Source organism: Piliocolobus tephrosceles, chromosome 10, assembly GCF_002776525.5.
Source record: "Piliocolobus tephrosceles isolate RC106 chromosome 10, ASM277652v3, whole genome shotgun sequence".
Taxonomy (NCBI): Eukaryota; Metazoa; Chordata; class Mammalia; order Primates; family Cercopithecidae; genus Piliocolobus; species Piliocolobus tephrosceles.
In genome coordinates, this window is record NC_045443.1 from 80,320,794 (window position 1) to 80,339,030 (window position 18,237).

Below are 18,237 nucleotides of genomic sequence, written 5' to 3' on the forward strand. Positions count from 1 at the left end.
GCAAATCTGAGATTGAAAGGTTCTGCACTTTTTTTTACATTAAAATTGATAACTCAAAACCCTTTCATTTTTCAGGTAAAATCAGTAGTCACCCAAGTAAATATATCAACACACATGATCCTTCTTCTCATCTCTATCATTTGCTGGGGGACTCTGCTTTCAGGACTCAATACCCCAGCTCCTTGTGGGGAAGTAAGAAGGCAAGAGAAGCAGCCAAGTTTGAGGGCAAAGTTCATTGGAGAGCCGTACTATGGGGGCAATTATTGGTGCTGTGCCTTTTGTTATTTTTAATGTTGAAAAATTACTATTATTTGGGGAGAACAAAGAGGGTACACAGAAAATATATTTAATTTTCAACATGATTAAGTGTAGAAATAGCTATTTTCAGGGAAGTGAGCTCATAAGAAGAAAGAGTACAAAAAAACATTATATCTATAATGTTTTATTGATGTATTCTGATGCCTGGTAAGCTTCTTTATAGCTTTGATCTTGTTTAGTTTTTTTTGCTTTTCATCTCCAGATCTTCTATGCCATTTATCAGTTTTTTCATACTTGAATGAAATATTTGTTTATTTTAAGATCATTTCTTGCAGTTTCTGGCCCAGTAAGTATGCAATAATTTCAGACCATAAAGACCCCTACTGAAATCTGGAAGAGCATGAAGGCTTTGTAGGTGATCTTAAGATAACATTGTTCTTGGCCTTATGATGAACTGTATATGTATATCTGCTTTGAGACATAATAATTACTTTAACTTTTTAAGACTTTGATTATATTTAATCTCCTGGCTTGATGAAATGTTAGAATATAAAGGAAATAAATTTTCTTTCTTAAAAATGTTTTATGATGGTTTTCTCTCCCCGTGGTACTTCCTGATGGCCTGATATTATGTCATGTGTAATTGAATTGATGTTCAGTCTGAGAATTTCTTTTTCTTCTTGGCAGCATGGGGTAACCTTGGCAATGTTCTGAAGAGTCAGAGCAAAATTTCTGAAGCTGAAAGCGCCTATAGAAATGCTTTGTATTACCGCAGCAACATGGCTGACATGCTTTATAATTTGTGAGTATGCCTTGCTTTCTCTGGTTTGGTTCATCTTTGAAACCTGCAGTAAGAGGGACTATTGATTTAACTGCTGGAAATGGAGATGATGATAGCTATTGTACTGAAATGGTCTTTTTGTTAATCATGCCTCTGAGACTATTAGGTGGATAGCGGTTGTGATTTCTTTGTTTTGGACCACATCATCAATATTCATGTGTACTTATATGTTACGCCTGAATTTTTTGGAAGTGGTATGCCATGTTACATAAACATTGGTTTAAATATTTTTTAGTTCTTAAAATGTTTGTTCCATTAATACTTAGATGAGTTCATAAAATAAGCCTGTTACCTATGAGAGTTATGTAAATCATGCGTTGATTATTAGCATTATTAATTTTTTGAGACAGTATTTCACTCTGTGGCCTGGGCTAGAGTTCAGAGACACTGTCATAGCTTGCTGCAGCCTCAAACTCCTGAGCTCAAGCAATCCTTCTGCCTCAGCCTCCCAAAGAGCTAAGACTGCAGGTGCTTATCACCATGCATGGCTAATTTTTAAATTTTTTTGTAGAGATGGGGACTCACTATATTGCCCAGACTGGTGCCTAACTCCTGGCCTGAAGCAATTCTCTTGCCTTACCCCACAAAGTGCTGGGATTATAGGTGTGAACCACTGTGCCCAGCCTTGATTATTAATGATAGATTTTGTCTTCCATTAAAAAAAAAATTGCCATATCAAAGTATATATAGAATATGTGCTACACCAGAAAAGTGAGTGAGTAAGGTCATCGTTCTTTTTTGTTTTCCTCTTCGTAGGCACTGATGATTATCAGTGAGGTTGGGATAATTTAGGATATTATTATATGTTGGGTTAGAAAAATCCCTAGGGGAAAAACTGATTTTGTTCTTTGAGTGGACAGTCCTAGCTGGTACAATGAGATGTGAGTAGATAAATGCTGAACAAACTCAAATATCGTCTTTGTCTCTTATATTTATGAGAACATTTTGTTTATAAGTAACAGAAATCCAGTTTAAGCTTGCCTGAACACACCGGAGAATGTATAAACTCCCCTAACTGGAAATTCCTGGATTGACTAGATGCAGGCCTAGTTAGATCTAGTGCCTGATTGCGTTTCAGGAATGTTTCTCCATTTTGTGGCTCTGGTTTCTTCTGGGTTTGCTCCATTTTCTGTGGTACTCTATAACAATGGGAAAGATGACTCCTGTGCCTTTGTGAATATAGATAGCATCCTTATTCTTCTCAGTCTCAGAAGGAAAGAGAACTGTTTTGTCTCAGTGTCTGTATTAATCCCGGAAAAAGTTGTTGGACTGACCCTCCTGCAGTCCTGTGCCCTCTCTTGGTTGAAACACTGAGTGATGTGGGAGGGGCAATGAGTCACTTCCATTGACAGCACTTCCAGAGTTGGAATGGAATGGAGGCAGACCAGTTCTCTATAGTAAGATGACTGATCCTAGGAAAAATAAGATGCTTGCTGCTTGAGTTTAATGAATGCTGTGTGATATTGACAGCATCAAGCTAATCTGTAAACTTTTAAAACATGTATTTATGCTCTGGTTACCTGAATCTTTTGTGTTGTCTAAGTCTAAAGGCACAAATACTTTAAAATAAAATTTAACTAAAAATAAAAAAAATCTAGATATTTAAGGGAAAGCAGACAGGATAAGCTCTGCTTTAATTTTTTGTTCATACGTTGCCGTTGTTTTTAACCTCGTAGGCTTTAATACTGGGATCCCAATCTAGCGGCCTGTGGTCTGAATTAGGTCAGCAGATATGTTTTGTGTTGGCTTGCATAGTGTGTAATTTTCTCTTTGTCACCTGGAATTCTTTCACATGAAGCACACCTGCTCCAGTATACTGTTCCTTCTACCTACTCTCTTCTGTGTCCTGTTTCACCATGTATCTTACCATCTTCTTTGCTGAACTAATTTCAATTTGTATCTATTTCTTTTCTTGAATGAAAATATATATCTAGGTACTCCTACAAAGGCTCAAGTCCTCTTCATCTAAATAGTGTTATTTTGCTATATTTTTATTAATATTATTTTTATTTTATGAAAAAGAACCTTATGAGTTTAATATATTCATACATATGTTCTTTACACTTTTTGCATCTGAAAGTGATGTCAGAGGGGCCTCTTGCCTTGCAGTATGGGATATTGCTTTTCTGGCTCCCATCCTTCATACATTTTTGGAAGAAAAGTAAGCTGAACAACCAACACCTCTTCACTGAAATATTTCTCTCTGTCTTATCCGTAGTCCATGGTTAAAATGCTGCCCACCTCTTTGCGATACCTGTTGGACAAGGATTCAAAGCATTTATCCAGGTTTATTCTTTACTGAGAAGAGAAATGTATTCAATTAGAAAATTTCACTTGACATGCAATTTTAAAATTATATCTTAAGACTTTGTCTGTGGATGCATATGTAAATCATGACAGCATATGAATTGACCTTCCCAAACCCTAGTGAAAAGTCTTTGCTGGAAAAGTGGTTATTGGCAAGATCAGTTTTTCCCCCTAATTGTTGGAAATGGGTTATGTCATAAGTGCCAAATATAGTTCCACAGTATTTTTTACTAATATGATGGGTCTTTAAGCCACACTTATCTGTCACCCTAAACGGAGAAGCTTAAATTCCACAAGAAATATTGGCAATGATTTGAAAGTATTGGCTTTGACAGAATTCTGGTATCAATAATTCTATTTTAAAATAGGTAAATTTTTCAATGATTTTAAATCAAATATTTAAAAAAAATACACTTTTGCAATATATAATATTATAAATAAGTTTGGTATCATATTTATAGGAACAAACATTTTTTCTACTTATTTGCATAGGTAGAAAAAAGAAAAGTTTTCTCATAGAAAGTTTAGAGACTGTTAAAGAGCAAATTTTAGTTTTGAGATATACATAATTTTCTCTGGCGTACAGAAGTTACTCCTTGTTCTATCTTAACTCCTAAAAGAGAAGGAAATTGCTTTTCTCAGTCTTTCTAGGACATATAACGTGATAATACCTCTTTGAGATAATAGCATGCATTAATCACTTGTCCTTTCATCAGTTACAGTTATGTCTTTTAAAGATGTTTATGACAGAGGCATAGAACAAACCATTTGTGTTAATTGGCATGGAATACCTACATTTGTTCATGCATTTTAGAAGGTTTTGGGAATTGTAAGCTTCTGTTAGGCCCTCAACGTAATACATGTACATTTATTACTCAATGTAATATATATAATATATGTATATAGTAACATATGTACTACATCTAAGCAACACATATGAATATTGTTATAGGTAAAGATAGAGGAAAAATAGGAATGATCTTGGAAAATATGAAGTAAGCAATAGTATGAGTGATGTAGATTTATATCTGAAATTTAAGGAACATTACCTTATAAGATCATAAATATTTGAGGACAGCTTTTTTCAGGAATGAAATCAAGTTATATCCAAGAGGTACACACAAAGAGTTATATTCCATGTTTGTAAAATGATGGGATAATTTTAATTTTTTTTCTTTAGTAGCAGTAGCTTCAATTATCTCTGTGTGCTAAATGTTCTTCTTAGTTCTTTACATACGTTACCATAGTTTTTCTTCAAAGGAAGCCTATAACACAAGGAAACTGAGACTCAGAGGTAGTGTGTCTGAGGTCACACAGAAAGTAAGTAGAGGAGCCAATATATGAACCTAAGACATTCTGACTTTGTATCTGTGCAACACTTGTATTTCTTTTTTTAATATTTTTTTATTATACTTTAAGTTCTGGCATATATGTGCAGAACGTGCAGGTTTGTTACATAGGTATACATGTACCATGGTGGTTTGCTGAAGCCATCAACCTGTCATCTACATTAGGTATTTCTGCTAATGCTATCCCTCCCCTAGCCCCCAACCCCCAACAGGCCCCAGTGTGTGATATTCCCCTCCCTGTGTCCATGTGTTCTCATAGTTCAACTCCCACTTATGAGTGAGAACATGTGGTATTTGGTTTTCTGTTCCTGTGTTAGTTTGCTATGAATTTTGGTTTCCAGCTTCATCCATGTGAAGGACGTGAACTCATCCTTTTTTATGACTGTATAGTATTCTGTAGTGTATATGTGCCACATTTTCTTTATCCAGTCTGTAATTGTTGGGCATTTGGTATTGTTCCAAGTCTTTGCTATTGTGAATACTGCTGCAGTAAACATACTTGTGCATGTGTCTTTATAGTAGAATGATTTATAATCCTTTGGGTATATACCTAGTAATGGGTCAAATGGTATTTCTGGTTCTAGATCCTTGAGGAATTGCCACACTGTCTTCCACAGTGGTTGAACTAATTTACACTCCACCAACAGTGTAAAAGTGTTGCTATTTCTCCATATCCTTTCCAGCATCTGTTGTTTCCTGACTTTTTAAGGATTGTCATTCTAACTGGCGTGAGATGATATCTCATTGTGGTATTTCTTTAGGCAGAAATAAACCAAAGGTTTGGGAAAAAAGCCTCAATATATATGTTTCAAATTTAGGAAAAAAAAAAAAAAAAAAAAAAAAAAAAAAAAAACAACCTTTACATAGAGAAATAAAATATTTAGAATTAAATATATTAGAGAATATAAGGTTTTAGTAACTGTTAGTGAGTTTACTGAATTCATGGTATAGAATTTTGTTAAAAAAATTATCATTGGATTTGCACACCTGTGCTCAGAGTTGCCTTCAAGAAGAAAGTGCTACAGAAGGCATTTTTAATTCTAAATCTATTAATTATAATGTCGTTTGATATCATTTGAATCCATGCTTACAGACAGTAGTTATATAATATGAAATTTACACAGTACTTAATTCTATTCTTAATAACAATAGATATCATGCATTTATTGTACAGCCTTGTATTTAGCCTTTTATTCATATTGTCAAATTTACTAAAATCTGCTATTCCATACAAGAAATTATTAAGACCAGGTTTAATAGATTTGCATTATGATGTTGGTTTGTCTTGTCATGTATAATACATTTTCAGAGACAAAGCAGATGAATCATCATGGCTCAGTGATTTACACTGTCTAGTTTTGTAAGTATAGAGTTCACTTTCAACCTCTTCACTACACCACTCACTGCAATGTGAAATATAATTGATTTTTAGGCTAAGAAATAGTCAATGTCCTTTCGTTGTTGTTATGGATTTGTTTCGGTCTGTTCCAAATGATATTTAAAATGGTAATTCAATAGAACATTAAATATTGTATTAGGAATTAGATTTCAGAATGCAGATGAATTTAACATGCTATTGTCAATTCTTGATTATCTTACCTAATGGAAGCATTATGTCTGTTGATGATAGAGATTTTGCTACTGTAAGTTAGTTGTCATTTTGTTCTGTGTTGTAAGAATCTGAGTAAATACCCAATCCAAGAAGCTAATAAATGAGCAAGGAAATAAACTAAAAATTTAAGAGAAGTAAAGAGAAAATATAAATAAATTAGAATGCAGAGAAACAATAGGAAGTAATGCATAATCTAAGATCTTGTTCTCTGGAAGATCAGCAGCTCTGGGTAAGGATAATACAGGGCAAATTATAAAATCTCAAATATACAATTTTAAGAATGAGAAAAGAGTTATAACTGGATATATGCTTAAAATAATAAAACACTAATAATATATATGAAAATCCTACTAATATATACTTCTTCCTGGAAGTATTAATGGTCAATTTGGCCCAAGAAGAGATAGGCAATCTCAAAAACCTTGGAAAACTTTGGAAACAATATTAAGGAATTATCTCAACAAGGAACTGAGTCAAGGCATCTCACAAGTGAGTTCTGTCAAATCTTTGATGAAGTGATACTTCATGCAATAGTTAGACTTCTTACGTATTTTTTATTAAGCTAGATAAAACTGATTACAAAGTAGCTGACTACATTTAACACACCTATACACACAAGGACAACAACAACAACAAAACAGAACAAAAAGCAAATAAACAAGAACCATACAACCCACAAAAGGCCAGTTAGACAACAAATATAAATGTATATACATGTCTTAAAATTAATCTAGTGGATGTAGCCCATATTAAAGATTTAAACACCATTATCAGATAGTCTAAGATTTATGGTGGGATATTTAATATTGCAATTAAATTACTAAACTCTTTCAATTTAAAAAGTCAGAGGATTAAAAAATATCATTTCTAGAAATGCCAAGAAGGCATTTGATCACCAGCTACCTTGGAAAACAAATTTATAAATAAACTAGGAATAAATAAATAATTGTGTATCATAATAAATATCTGTCAAAAGTTAGTAGTAATTACTACATTTAGTGTTGAAGCATAGTGACCATTTCCATTAATATTCAGCTTCTTGGGGTGGTGACATTTTCTTATTCATTATTATATCCTGCATACCTAGAACATTTCCAATTGCACTGATCTTTTAAATAAGTTATGAAATCCGTATCAGAGCAGAATATATCCCATTTTTCAATAAATGATAAGACTAGTAATGAGTATTAGGAAAACCACATTCTTTGAATTATGTAAGTATATTTTGATCATTATCACTAAACACTTCTGGCTTATAAAGAGCTTTCTTGAATTAGACATTTGTTTCATTTTCTTGCAGTTTCAGAAACAAACACATTTATATTAGGGGTGACTCCTGTATTAGTTTCCTAGGACTGCTGTAACAAAAATACCACAAGGTACATAGCTTAAAATAGAAATTTATCATTTCACAGATCCGAAGACTAGAAATTCGAAGTCAAGGTGTTGGCAGGGCCATGTTCCCTCTGAAACCTGTGAAAGAATCCTTCTTTGCCTTTTTCTTGTGGTTTCTTGGTGATCTTTAGCGTTTCTTGTCTTGCAGCTGCGTAATTCCAGTCTCTGACTTCGTTGTCACATGATGTTGTGTATTTCCATCTTCACATGGCCATCTTCTTAAAAGGACATCAGTCATACTGGATTGGGGCCTACCCATAATATTGAATTACATCTGTAATGATCCTGTTCCCAAATAAGGTCACATTCTGAAACAGTAGAGGTTAGGACTTCAACATACCTTTTGGGGGGGGTGAGGGGGACATGATTCAACGCATCACATCTCCTTACCTCCCTATTAGTAGCTTTAGTGTAAAAGAGAGACGGCCCAGCCAGGAATTTTTAATGGAGAGAGTGAAAGAGTGGGACAAATAAGACTGTTTAAAAAGCTAACATTTTGAACAAATGTCACTGGTGCATGTGTATATATGTGTGTATGTATGTATATATGTGTGTGTGTGTATTATATATAATCATTATGTGTATGTATGTATATATAATATATAAGATATATATATAATGATACCAAGAAATCTCTTAGGGAGAGGTAGTTTAGGTTGAGACAGCAATAAAAGAAATACGTGGTGAAGAATTGGCACCATAGATTCAGTCCTTTTTTTTTTTTTTTTTTTTTTTTTGAGATGGAGTCTTACACTGTCGCCCAGGCTGGAGTGCAGTGGCATGATCTCAGCTCACTGCAACCTCCACCTTCCAGGTTCAAGCAATTTTCCTGCCTCAGCTTCCTGAGTAGCTGGGATACAGGCACCCACCACCATACCCGGCTGATTTTTATATTTTTAATAGAGACGGGATTTTGCCATGTTGGCCAGGCTGGTCTCGAACTCCTGACCTGAGGTTATCCACCCACCTCAGCCTCCCAAAGTACTGGGATTACAGGCATGAGCCACTGTGCCTGGCCTTTTAAGATTCAATCCTAATAAGAGTATGAGAGATGTTTTTGAACATTCAGGGCCAGGTTTTGAGAATATTTGAGAGGTTAGAAAGGTCAGAGATTACAGGATACAATTGGTGAGACTACTTGGCATAGAGTTTAAAAACGGAGTTTGGCCTATGAGAAATGAGGACTGGTGGAAATGTAAGGAAAAGTAATACTTCAGGACAGGATTGCCTGCCAAGTTCGATAGTGGGGAGTATGTGTTGGGGATAGAGGGAGGTAAGCCGATTGGTCTCCCAAAATAGATAATTTCAGAAAGATTTTCAAGCAGGACTGCCCAGAAGTATTGGTCATGTCTGACATAGAGCGAATGAGACTGAGAAATTTTTGTTATAATTCTGTTGGCTTGAGGTTACCAGTGTTCTTGGTGTACATCTCAGCTGGCTCTTTACTAATTCCTGGAATGAAGTGGGGCAGCTTGCAGGTACCTGTGTTTTCATGTGGCAAGAGCAAGGCCTGACGCCTAGTACATAATGTTCATTTTGTTTTAATTGATAAGTATCAATTAATACACAAATATGCTCTTGTGAAGCATTCAAATAATACTGAAGAATATGGAGTAAAACTTAGAAGTCCCGATTATTGATTCCTCATATCCTTTTCCTCCTCCAGTATAGATCATACCACGTTTTTGATAAGCATTTATACATGTGGTTATGCATACACGTTCAAGTTTTTTTCCCCTGCATATATGAATCATTATTAATTTTTGACTGTTTTACATGTGTGCAGATATGTCAGAATTTGTATAATCGTCTTCATTTTAAGTTGTTCATATTGGAGGTGTTAAGATCAACAACATTAATGAATGCTCAGTGGGATGATTTCAAAACTATATTGCTTCATTTTCCATTTTTCTCATTACAAGTGGAGTTGAGTAATTTTTCTTATGTTAATTGGCTCTTTGTAATTTTCTTGGGAATTTACTGTTCATATTTCTTGCCTAATTTTCTATTGTGTAAGCTTTTTTTTTTTTTTTAATGAGTCGTAGGGTTGAAAACTTGTGTGTAAGCACACAAACCTATTTTGCATATATCTTCAACTAATTTTTAACATGTCATTTTTACTTATAGCATTTAGTGTGTGCAACTTTAATTTCTATATAGAAAAAAATCCCCAAGTTCTCTTATTTAAACCCTCTGTATTTTGTGTCTCTCTGAAAATGACCATTTGCAGCCTAATATGTTTTTAAATTGGACATTTTTTGGGTAGTTTTAAAGTTATGTTTGCTTTTTGTTTAGATCATCAGTCTACTCTGGATTCATTATTTTTTGTATTAAGGTATAATTTTTTCAAATGAAAACTAAAATTCCCATTATACTTCATTGGATACTTACCTATCACCTAGAATAAGTTTACCTAATTTGGATAAGTTTACCTATCAAATTTATTGGATAGCTACCTATCGCTTAGAATAAATCCCTGTATAAACACTGTTCATTGCTATGGACTCTGTTCTGTTGGTAACCCCTGTCAAAATCAAGTTGTTTCATCTACTATAATTTAATAGGAAAGTTATATTTTAAAAGGCAAACCTCTCATCCTTGTTATTTGTTTCCCACACTTCTTGAGTATTCCTGTGTATTTTATCTTCAATGTGAACTGGACCCATTGACTTCTTTAAGTTAACTGTAAGTCCGGTTAGGGTTTTCATTGGTTTTGTAGTAATTGTATATTAAAGTGAGGAGAGTTGACATTGTTATACTCTTGAATTTTCTCTTCCAGACACATGTATTTCTTTATCTTTCTTGGTTTTTTGTTGTTGTTGTTGTTTGAGACGTAGTTTTGCTCTTGTTACCCAGGCTGGAGTGCAATGGCGTGATCTCAGCTCACAGCAACCTCCGCCCCCCAGGTTCAAGCGATTCTCCTACCTCGGCCTCAGGAGTAGCTGGGATTACAGGCATGCGCCACCACACACGGCTAATTTTGTATTTTTAGTAGAGACGGTGTTTCTCCATGTTGGTCAGGCTGGTCTCGAACTGCGGACCTCAGGTGATCCACCTGCCTCGGCCTCCCAAAGTGCTGGGATTATAGGCGTGAGCCACCGCGCCCGGCCAGATACATGTATTTCTAAATTTCTTTCAAATTTCAAGATTTATTAAAATTTTGTATTTGATTCTCAAAGGTCTCACATATGTGAGGTTATTCTTAGTTTTTTAGAAATTATTTTTAATAATGAGAATTAGATCTTTTTCTCTTTTATTCTATTTTAAATTGGTCATTCCTAGTTATTTAGATTTTTTTTTCTAGATACACCTAATTTCAATTTTTTGCTGTTGTTTCTGTATCGTAAGTCTTACTTTTATTAGAAGGTTCTTTCTTGGAGTTTTCCCAAATATATTATCTTGCTTTTCCTCTGGTCGGGCCTCTGCACATACTATTTGTGCTGCCTGCAACATTCTCTTTCCTTCCCCTTCAGATCTCTTTCCACCCTTTATGACATCTTTCTATCCTACCCGCCCGCCCCCGCCCCGCCACCTTTTTTGCCTAATACCTATATATCCTTTTTTTTTTTTTTTTCTCAGCTTAAGCGACGCTTTCTGGGGAGATTTCTGGATACCTCTCCCACTTTCAGAGGTGACAGATAGATATCCCTCCTAGGTCTCACAAAGCCACTAATACTTGGCTCTTTTTAGTCTGGATTATGTTAACATTTGTGATAGCATGTTCCTCTTTATATAAAGGAACATAGTATCACAAATGTTAACATGACCCAGATTATAAAGAGCCAAGTATTTATGGTATTTGTGATACCATGTCCTATACCATATAAAGAACATGGTATCACAAAATACCATAAAGGAGAATACATAAATGTGATATAAAGGGAACGTGATATCATATATATAAAGGGGAACGTGGTATCACAAATGTTAATATCCAGATTAAAAAGAGCCAAGTATTAGTTGCATTGTGATATTTAGGAGGGAGATCTATCTTTCTTATCTTTTTTTAAAAGATGGGATCTCACTGTGTTGCCAGGCTAGGTTTGAACTGCTGGACTCAAGTGATCTTCCTGCCTCAGCCTCCCAAGTAGCTGGGACTGTAGGCACATGACACCACACCTGGCTCAGTGTCCATGTACCACTTTTCCCCTAGCACATAGCACAATACCAGGCACATGGACTTCAAACTGTGTATATGTTAATAAACTAGCGAATTAATTAATAAGTTAATGAGTTAAATCATGCATATGTAGATTAGTAACCTAATGAACTAATTAATTAGATAATAAACTAATGAGTAATCTAATGAATGGATATAAATCAACGGAGTTCAAGTTTGCTGACCCCTTGTCCTGTTCTTGCCACTTGTCTGACCCACTTCTTTTCTAGCTTTCATTACTGGCCATGTGTTCTTATCTGATTCTGAATGTTGATTGATTCCATAGCTTTTATCTATTATATATGTCTTTGAAACATTCACTATCCACAAGGCATAAGAGCAGTAAAATTCCCTTCCTGAGACCATTGTTATTATATACCTACTGATGTGGGCTAATGATTTTTTGTTGTTGTTTTTGTTTTGTTTTGTTTTGTTTTGTTTGAGATGAAGTCACACTCTGTTACCCAGGCTGGAGTTCAGTGTCACGATCTTGGCTCACTGCAACCTCTGCCTCCCAGGTTCAAGCGATTCTCCTGAGTAGCTGGGATTACAGATGTGCGCCACCATGCCCGACTAATTTTTGTATTTTTAGTAAAGACGGAGTTTCACCATGTTGGCCAGGCTGGCCTCAAACCCCTGACTTCAATTGATCTGCCTGCCTCAGTCTCCCAAAGTGCTGGGATTACAGGCGTGAGCCAACCGCACCCGGCTGGGATAATGATTTTGAAACATAGTCTTACAAATTCTACTGTAAAGGATTGAGTTCTCTTTTCTTTCTACCTCCCAAACCCTGGAGATACTTTCTTTATAGAATACACATTGAAAACAAATATTTTAATTCAGAATTGATAAGAGAACATAATTAATATGTTACTTAAATGTATAACCGGCCAAGGGCCGTTTCCGCAAAATACATTTCAATAGCTCCATTTGTTAATCAGAAAAAAAAAAAAAAATAGTAAATAGTGAAGTATATACTTGTATTCTGATTTATTGTTAATAGGATAAGGTGTTTCATGGTTCTTAAAATACCAGTCTCTCCTTTAAAGGGCTACTTGAGGTATAAGTGGCTATATAACTGACTTTTGTTCATAGAAACATATTGTTTAAATTTGTCTTTTAGTTTTTCAATTCTAATTTGTAGAGTTACTTTAATATTTTTCTATAGGAAAAACAAGAATATAAATAGCCTTTTGAAAAAAATTTTGAAAGTAAAAAACAGTAATTATTTGAAACTAGGGCAGATTGACGATGTTTAATGATTCCATCAACCAGCTATACATTTGGGAATGTAAATTCTTGAATATATTTTAACATTAAATTATCCATTCTTGAGTTTTGGCCAAGACATACTATATTCAAGAAATTTAGCTAAGTCGTTCTTGTCAAGATGCCAGACATGGATTAAGACAAGAATTACTACCTGATGACCTGGATGTCTGCAGGATGGTAAAGGAGAAGTAAGAAAGGGTTTTATGGAGAAGCTAGAGTTAAAATACATCTGGCTTAATTTTTATTTTTATTTTTTTTAAAGCCATAAGATGAAGCATTTTCTATTGCAGGTTTTATGGTGTTAAGAATCATGTGTGATTATTAGTTAAAAGTATACATTGTATACAACGTAAAATTTTATCTTGTAGCATTCAGTGGTTTTCAGTAAGTTGCTGCAAGAGGTCTTAGGAAAGAAGCTGATCTGTTCAGATGCCTAGTGCTTAGTTGCCTGGGGTGATTAGTCCTGGAGAGAGCTACTTATATTTAAAAAGCATGCTGAAGGCTAAGAAAGTCCCTCTGTGTCAGTGTTTTTAAGAGATTTTGTTCATTATATTGTCATAGGTACTAGAATGACTCAAAATCTGAGCAAGTCTGTATGGGAATCACAAGTTTGTTTGACAAACTTGTCTCTCAGTGTGTTGAAAACATTTAATTTATGACAGCATCAGTCCAAGTAGTATTGGATGAATAAATTTATAATGACATTAGTCTAAGACAGCCTGATGCTATGAAACCTCTTGGCTGCAGCTCCTCCTTTCCTGGAAAGTGCTGAGACAATTGCTATTGGCATTTGACTCTAAATTTACTTTTCCAGAGCTTTCAAAGTTTCATCACCTCCGGCTACCTACACGCTTTTGCATTTTGTACTCAGTTGTTGCACTAATATGGTCAGACAGTTACACTTCATACCTGCTAGTTTTGGAGGTATCTTTTTCATCCACAGTTGATTTTGCACCACTGTTCTCTGATTCATTGTGAGTTGATTTTACAGTTTAGCTCTCAAGGTGGAATTCATCTTCCTGCCACTCAAATATCCGCAATTCTTATAGCACCTGTTTCAAACATCGCTAGTTTTCACATAATTCTGAGAAAGAATGAATTGAATTCTAAAGAAAGAAAGAAATGAATTCTAAAGTTCAGGCAACACTGATTATGTCTTTTGAGTATATTTATAAATATGAATTTACATTTTGGAAATAAGGATCCATTAATTTAGTCAACAAATACTGAGTACCTTCAGAATGATAGACATCGTATTAGAAGCTGGGAGTAAGCTGACAAAGTGTAGTTTCTACTCTCAAGTAACTTGAAGTCTGGTTGTAAAAACAGAATGTTAAGTAATAAAGTGACATCTTTTCTGAGTGATATGCTTATATTATTGTGACAAGGTATACAAAGAAACGTAAATCAGCCTAAAGGAAAGAGAAATGAAAAAGAAAAGAATAGAGGAGTCATACTAGAAAGGTAAGTAAAGTGTTTTGGGGGAATTATTTTTCAGTTTTGGCTAAGTTTGAGATGACTATTGGACATCCACCAGGCAACTGGAATGTATTTCCATAGTTCATGAGAGCATTTTGAGCTAAAGGGTGTAGATTTTGGTTTCATAATTATGTAAATTAAAACTGAAAATAAATAATATGTGTGTGAATAATATGTGTAAGAGTAAATGGAAGAACCTTGGATGGAATCCTAGGGAATACCAACATTTAAGGAGATCTATAGAAAAAGTGGAACCCTGGCTGGGCATGGTGGCTCACGCCTGTAATCCCAGCACTTTGGGAGGCTGAGGCGGGAAGATCATGAGGTCAGGAGATCGAGAGCATCCTGGCTAACACAGTGAAACCCCATCTCTACTAAAAATACAAAAAATTAGCTGAACGTAGTGGCGTGCGCCTGTAGTCCCAGCTACGCGGGAGGCTGAGACAGGAGAATGGCGTGAACCTGGGAGGTGGAGCTTGCAGTGAGCCGAGATCGCACCACTGCACTCCAGCCTGGGTGACAATCTGAAAAAATAAAATAAAATAAAAAATAAAAGAGGAAAAAGAAAAATTAGAACCCTAAAGTTGGCTTAAGCAGTAGGATAAAAGACTAAGGTGTGTGATGTCATTGAAGTTGTTGGTTAGGACAGTAAGATGGGAGAAAATGACCAAAACCATGTGCTATAGAGAAGTTAAATATTTCTATGGACTTTTTTTGTGGCCCCATGGGTAAAAGATAGTGGCATCAGTCCTAGGTGTTGAAACTTAAAAATGTTATTCACTTCTCCTCCATGTGATATTCAGAGAACAGCATGTTGTTATCACAAAATACAGGATATCATTCAGAGAATGAATTTATCTTATGAAATATATGGACACAAAGACCAAGGAAGTGAGATTCACACTAGGAGGTCCTTGATGGCCGGAGAGGTAAATTAATATGTATTTGTTTCTATCACATAGTGAGGTCTTCAGTACTTCCTTGGTTCTTAAATGCGTTCAAAACGAATTGAATCAAACAACTGATTACACACTCATTCCTCTTATAGCAATGGAAATTAGTGTCTAGTATTGCCTGCTGAACTATTAAGCCTTGCCCTCCCCACTCTACCCCAAAGCAAAATTGGGGGAAGCCAGAATCCTTTTAGAAATTGGAGCCTGGCAAAAGAAAGATTGACTCATTCCTATGCTCATTTGTATTATAGATTTTCTCTTACAAACGTAGCTGCAAAATGATATTTTGTAGAAATATTCATTCAAGAGTGTAGAGTGAGTTAAACTATTTTCCATGTTGGGAAAATGGTGAAAGGTATTTTTCTGCAATCTCATTAAAAGGCCTTTAATTTTATAGTCATTTTCATCCAGGACACTGTAGGTAAATTTGAGGACATATATTAGAAAACCATAAAAGAGGTTTATAAAGAAGTTCATAATCACATCCTGTTTTAATGCCTTTTGTTTGGTTTAACTTTAAAACTGATTGAAAGTTGCTTAAATGGCCAGAAGCTTTCTGTTGTTCCTAAAATTATGCTCACATGGAAAGTGCAGGCTGATGTGCAGCAGCATTTCAAGTAAATTAATTTCAATTTTCTCAGAAGGAGGTTTTGCATTATGAAAAAAGTCTCTTATTTCTCTGCTTCTGAAGAAAAACGAACAGATGTAAATTTATTTGTGTAGTTCAGCTCAGTCCTCTGCAGATTTCCAATTACTGTGAGTTAAGAATTATCTGCTAGACACACCAGGAAATACAGTAATATTGTCTTACACTTAATTTACTTTCTTTCTTGTATAAAACCTAACTGTGGTTTCCCCTATATGATAGAAAAATTGCTTTAAAGTATAATTGAAGTTTGAAGACATCTGGATATTTAGATGATAATGAATTTAAAAATGAATGTTGTGTCATCTGCTGCTTATTTTTTCTTATATATTATTTGTACTAAATAATATATTATTTCTATAGCTAAATTATATTACTCATTTCTTTCAATTCTTTGCTTCAGTGTTACTCTCTGAATGAGGCCTCCTAGCCAATTCTATTTAAATTAGCAAACCCTCTACCACTCTCATACTTCTTTTCCTCTTTACTTTATTCTTTAAAACATTGCATGTATTACCTTCTAGTAAACTGTGTAATTTACTAACTAAAATGGCAAATAATGATATTAAAATACATGTAAACTTAGTTTACTTTGTATATTGCTAAAATGTAAGCTTCACGAAAGCATTGTTTTTGTATATATTCTTAGTGTCTACAATAGTGCTTAGCATATGTGTTCAATAAATATTAGTTGCTTGCACATTGATTTAGGTACATACGTTTTCCTTAAATTCCTCATGTGTGAAGGGTGTACCATAGATTACTTTAGAATCTTTCCTTCTTTCTTCCTCCCTTCTTCTCTCCCATTTACCTCCGCAGAATTAAAGAATACCTAAGGATACCCTTTTTGCTTCACATCTTCATTGCTTTTAATCGTTGTGCCTCTCATTTCATTTTGCCCCTAGTGAGCCTTATTGTTAGAGATGATAAGCTGAGGGTGTTTCATGGCACGGGGTTTGGGTAAACGTGATCCCATCTTGCTATTCTGATAATAAGGAGGACCGTGTGAGGAAATGTCCACCAGCCATCTAGTGATAGAGAGCCCAGATGCCACCTTGTTCTAGAAACCATATCCATCATCAGACTCAGAGAGGAATAGGCATGCACTTTCTTTAACAACAGAAATTCCTGGTTAGAGGAACAATCCAAGCTGTCTTAAGTCTACAGGGTGACTGGGTTTTAACTCCCATTTTTATTCTAAGGACAGCCTTTAAAAGATGGTATTGTGTTTGAGTGTGTCCCCTGTACATTTCCCTGTTTACTTTCGAAAAATCTCTAAATCTTCAAAGACAAACTTTAGTGGTAGGTGCAAACCTGGGCTGCAAAGTCTGTACTCAGTCCCCTGAAACTGTGTGTTGGAGCAAAGAGTGCAATTTTTAATCAAAAGCAACAATTGATGGCTTGGAAAAACAAGCAAGTTGGCCATTTCTTACACCCTGTTTTTTTGTTGTTGTTGTTTTGTTTTGTTTTAAAGAAAAGTCAGGGAAATAAGACCAGTAGCCTTACTAAATGTAAAAGTGGAGTGAATAGAAAAAAGAATAGAATCAAGTGCTGCTGAGTGTGTTTGCCAGTTTTCTCTTGATTTGGCACCTTGATACCCAAACCTCCACCATTCTGTCCACATCTCTCAGCTCTTTTCCTCCATTCTTCAGCCTTATCTACCAATTTGGCTCCTGCTTCCATGACTGAAGCCACTAAATGATGCCTGTGGCAATGAATTGATCCTCATTCTCTGTGACCCCTGAGTTCAGTGAAGGGGGCCATTCCTTTTCTCCACCAAAATTAAATCAACAAATGCAACTTTAGAAAGATTGTTACAGGCCAGGCTCAGTGGCTCACATCTGTAATCCAGCACTTTGGGAGGCCAAGGCAGGAGGGTCACTTGAGTCCAGAAGTTCAAGACCAGCCTAGGCAATATCATGAGACCTTGTTTCTATTTTAAAAACAAAAATAGCCAGGCCTGGTG

General features: G+C 35.2%; 1 protein-coding gene across 1 annotated transcript in view; it reads left to right on the forward strand.

Annotated features, from left to right (window-relative positions):
• Positions 1 to 18,237, forward strand: part of TMTC2 (transmembrane O-mannosyltransferase targeting cadherins 2) — a 439,771-nt gene that overhangs the window by 235,462 nt on the left and 186,072 nt on the right. Inside the window, exon 4 of the mRNA XM_023220977.3 lies at positions 946 to 1,060. Within this exon, the coding sequence (XP_023076745.1) occupies positions 946 to 1,060 (115 nt within the window). The remainder of the gene's footprint in view (positions 1 to 945; positions 1,061 to 18,237) is intronic.